Raw genomic sequence first — 4,591 nt, forward strand, 5'->3', positions numbered from 1 at the left:
CCTGTATTAACTTTTTCCATGTGAGAATTTTTGTGAAGATATAGCGCTCATTTTAGGACTTATATATATATATATATATATAAAAATTTGACTTTTTTTTACACTTTATTGGAACTGGATGGTTCCCCCGACGGTGACATCAGTGGGGAATTATTTTGACATGTTAAAAATGGTTAAAAAGGTTTAACTTATTTTACTAATCATATTGTGATCAGTAAGCTGGGCTCCATTCAAGTTGTAGGGGGAGCCCAGAGTTCTCAGGACGGTTACGGGTTAACCATGCAATCGACTGAGCCGTTAACAAATTATAGGGTATATATCTATAGTATATGTCACATGCATTCCAATTTATACTTGTTACTGTCAATTTGCTGTGGCCTGTAAAGTGCAGCAATCTGTAGCTACAATTCTTTACTTTCTCTCTCTCTTATGGTTATGAGGTAAGAGAGAAGGGGGGGTCAGACAGAGGAACCTGGCAATATTCCAGCAATCACACCAGTCTGTTATGGTCAAAAATCCCCACAGAGACAGCATAATCTATTTAGTTATATTTCTATGTGAACCTGATCCTGGGCTTGTGTCAAACAGCCCCCTGTTTATATACCAGTAGCTCAGAGAAAACTGACACAGAAGCACACAAACTGAGACGAGAGCCATCAGCGTGAGCAGGACAAGAAACGGCAGTAAAAGGTAATACATCACTGGAAACAGCTAAGCAAGTTACAGGACTTCAGCAGGTAGCAAGACAAGGGGAGACAAATCAGCACCATTAGTAACACTTAGCACATAGAAAAGGCTACATATATGAAAGAGTTTTTTTCTGAGGAAATGCACAGTGCACTAGTTCTGTTTTTCTATATCTAACTTTATCTCTTTTTAAAGTACAGAAATTGTCAGGCAGTGATTTTACATCTCTGCACGAGAATATACATTAGTTTTGTCACAACATTAATGTAGTTTAATGCATATTAGAAATTATACCTCAAATACGATATCCTACAGAGTACAATGTATCTGTTTATGCACCTTAATGTATTTACAAGAAAATGTTCTATACATACAGAAGTCCCTAATCTGAGCATTACACATGTACTGTAGAATGCATATGTTTGCATCCCTAGACAACAAAATACACCTTGTGTGGAACAAAAGATTTAGTGACATTTTTCCTTTACATAAATATTTTATGTAATGTTTCAGGAAATACATCAAAGGCATAATGAAGATACTTTTTATTGGATTATATTTTGCCTACCTCCTCCTTGGAACATTCATGGGTAAGTGTACGTGTACAAACTTTGAGTGGTTGGTCTTTAGCGCTAAACGGTTTGGACTTTCTAGCTAAAGATGTTTTTTTTCTCAGAGATGATTTTGTAATGTGCCAGAGAGCCGGTGTTTGGCTGATATCACAATGTCAGTAATGATATACAAATGTATATGTTGGTTTTGGTGAGGATTCTATTATTACGAATGTCTTGAAACTTGTCTTTAAAAAGAAAAACACCATTGTTAATGTAGGCTCTATAATGCAAGCTCAATAGACACTATTGAAACTATGAGAGAGCTGGTTTCTAAAGTTTTCAGGTATATTGATGAGCTGGACTATGCCACTAACAAGAACTACATAATTACATTGCGTGTATATGGTGTGGCTCCTATGTAAAGTGTCAGCATAATAAAATGCACCAAAACAGAGAGAGATCTTTTTTCTGCAAAAAATCAGTCACTGTTCATGGATGCTTTGAGCATGAAGGTAAAATGCATACCATAGCTTTTTGCACCTTATTCCACACCAATTATCTAAATATGACTGCATCCGTCCAACTGATATTTACGATACTTAAAACAGACTATAGTGTACGTTCTTTTTACACGTCCGTCTAATATGTGGTTTTATGGTGGCAAGATCCACTAAAAAAATGTGTATGCTGCTGGATAGCGCTCTGTAAGAGAGATAGCTATGCAGGTACATCCTGTTTATCCACACACCACCACCGTCCTCCCCTGATCAGCATGTATGCCCTAGAATGTTGTTTCATTTGCTGGCGTATGATGGGTCTAGTGCTGCTGAGTTACTGGACACAGGACCCTATTGTATGAAACACAGACCTGCACTATTAGGAATTCCTGCTGTCATTAGGATTTTGCTCACTCCTTAAACTATGAAAGTCTTCATTGTTTATTATGAATGCCTCTCACATATGGTTTCCCTGTTTATTTACAGATGCTCGGCCAATTCATGAGGAAGATGGTAACTTTTTTTCTTTTTACACATTTTGTTTAGTGCTACAACTATTTTAAGGAAAGAAAAAAATATACCTTGCAGGCAGATAGTTCTGGCAGAAACATATTTGCCTTGATAGCAGTCAGCACTTAGTCAAAAAGCAGGACCCTCTTCTCCTTCTTTGCCAGTATACCTTAACCTGTGTGGATCTTATTATCAAACAGCATCTTGTCATTTTTAGAGTTATTGTTCATTTTCAGCCCCCCTATTATAAAACAATGCTTACAGAAACTACTGGTGCTCTATAAATAAAATGTAATGTGAAGTCTCCATAGCTCAGAAATCCAAAGTCTAATCAGTCTTCTTGGTTTTAAGTTAATCAAATCTGTTTTGATTATATATAAATAATTCATCAATAAACCAAATAGTACTGCCTGCAATTCAGAATATAAACATACACAGTAATAGTGCATAAGATGGCAAAACATTTATTAAAATGCAGCGAATGGGATGCATATCCCCACAACCATATAGTGTATATATTCTGACTCCTGTTTTTGTATCAACAGATCCATATGCTGAAGCCCCTGCTCAACCTTACTGGCCCTTTTCGGCCTCAGATTTCTGGCAATATGTGGAGCATTTCCGCAGCATGGGTGCATACGACCAGATTAATGACCTGGCCCGTACTTTCTATGCTCACTATCCCCTGGGAGATACTTTGGGCCCAAACCATGAGCATTAGAAGTATGGTTATAGGTAGTATCATAGCTTTAGATACCTGTACATAAAAAAAGAATCTGAAATCTAGAAGAACCATGATTATGGAATGAATGGGTGAACCAAGTATCATCCTAACTCAAAATCCATCATTAAATCATCCAACTGCCTCAAACAGTTCTAAAAAGAAAAAAAAACTATTTGCACAGTGTAATGCTTTCCATTGTTCATGTATATGTATTGCCACCTCTACCCTCATGAATGTTTATAATATTGAAATATTAGATACAAAGCTGTAAAGAAAAAAAAACGCTGTGCATGTGTTGTATAGCAATAAAAACAATTGCTGATTGAGGCTCCTTTTTGTTTCCTGGTCCAGCACTGCAATCAAGCAGCCATTCATCTCCGTTAAGCGCCATGTTTACCAACTTTCTAATAGCAGAACAGCAATTAAGCTCATTTTGCCCAAATAAAAACATTTTAACACTTTGGCACTATGTAAATAAAAGATACTACTACTACTACTACTACTACTACTACTACAAGAGCCTTCGAGGAGCAACCTATAACTCTAGTTTAGGCTTTTTCAAGCAACGGGCCAAAAAAAGAACTTAAGAGACCATATTAGTAGGTCATATGTTGGGTTACAGTGACAAGACTAGCACAGAAAAAGTGCCATCAGTTATAGAGGTGGAATAAAAAATAGTGACAGGATTGCATTACCTGTGATAACAGTGTTTCCGCTGCTAAATATATATTAATTGGAACAACTGCAGGCTCAGATCCATAAATATGGATATGTTTTGTAAAATCGGCGTAGCTTAAGCGGAGCAGTTTTTACTGCCACCCCTAACACGCACACACAAAAAGTATCCACAAGGTATTATTATTATTATTATATAGCAACAAATGTTTGAGTTATCCTTTAAGAATACACTTTAAATAATGGATGAGATGCTGGCACAGAGCCAGTATATTTTAATTGGCAGAAAGGTTTCAAAGGTTGAATATAATCTGTATTTTTTCTCCTCTGAGGATACATAGAACTGTGTGTGCACTCACTTTCTCTCCAAAACGGTGATGTGTCCTGGGGGGCCTATATAATGTTATTCAATAAAATTAGTACATCTCCTCCATATGTATATACATTCTATTTATATTATATCTCATCTATTTGTACCCTTACACCGAACAAGCTAAAAGTCACTGTATCCTAACCTCAGAACACTGAGCAACGCTAAAGAAGTTCATAAAAACAATCATGGGCAGGAGAAAGAAAAAATAAATCTTCATCTTTACTGAAATTCTAATTTTAATTACAGTCCCTATATTCCATAACAATGTGTATGTTACTAGCTACTAACTACCGAGAACCCCACACTACCGGCCGAAAAATAAACCAGCTAAAGGTAACCGATAGACGTTCTGAAGTATTACAGACATACGCTATCCCGTTACTCAAAACACTGGCGCTGCGAACCCTAAGCAGGTCTCCCCGCTATCTTTGCAAACAGATATTATTCAGAACTTCCGAGCTAACAATTTAAACCGGAACTAAAGCGGACGTGGGGCTGCCAAGCTATTTTACTGACCCGGAAGTGGGGCTACTGAGCAATAACGCTGACCCGGAAGTGGGGCTGCTTAGCG

At 37.1% G+C, this 4,591-nt stretch overlaps 1 protein-coding gene across 1 annotated transcript; it reads left to right on the forward strand.

The window, feature by feature from the left end:
* Positions 1–537: 537 nt before the first annotated feature.
* OTOS (otospiralin) lies at positions 538–3,299 on the forward strand. Its single transcript, XM_053458823.1, has 4 exons — positions 538–690; positions 1,201–1,277; positions 2,225–2,251; positions 2,794–3,299. Exons 2-4 carry the CDS (start codon positions 1,220–1,222, stop codon positions 2,967–2,969), a joined length of 261 nt encoding a protein of 86 aa, XP_053314798.1. The 5' UTR covers positions 538–690; positions 1,201–1,219; the 3' UTR covers positions 2,970–3,299.
* The last annotated feature ends 1,292 nt before the right edge of the window (positions 3,300–4,591 follow it).

The sequence above is a fragment of the Spea bombifrons genome, chromosome 3, assembly GCF_027358695.1.
Source record: "Spea bombifrons isolate aSpeBom1 chromosome 3, aSpeBom1.2.pri, whole genome shotgun sequence".
Taxonomy (NCBI): Eukaryota; Metazoa; Chordata; class Amphibia; order Anura; family Pelobatidae; genus Spea; species Spea bombifrons.

What these genes read in the sequence shown, in the direction of transcription:
- OTOS (XM_053458823.1), top strand. Translation starts at nt 1,220, where the DNA reads ATGAAGATACTTTTTATTGGATTATATTTTGCCTACCTCCTCCTTGGA. An exon ending in CCTCCTTGGAACATTCATGG is followed by an intron (nt 1,278 to 2,224) that starts GTAAGTGTACGT and finishes GTTTATTTACAG; the next exon opens with ATGCTCGGCCAATTCATGAG. An exon ending in GCCAATTCATGAGGAAGATG is followed by an intron (nt 2,252 to 2,793) that starts GTAACTTTTTTT and finishes TTGTATCAACAG; the next exon opens with ATCCATATGCTGAAGCCCCT.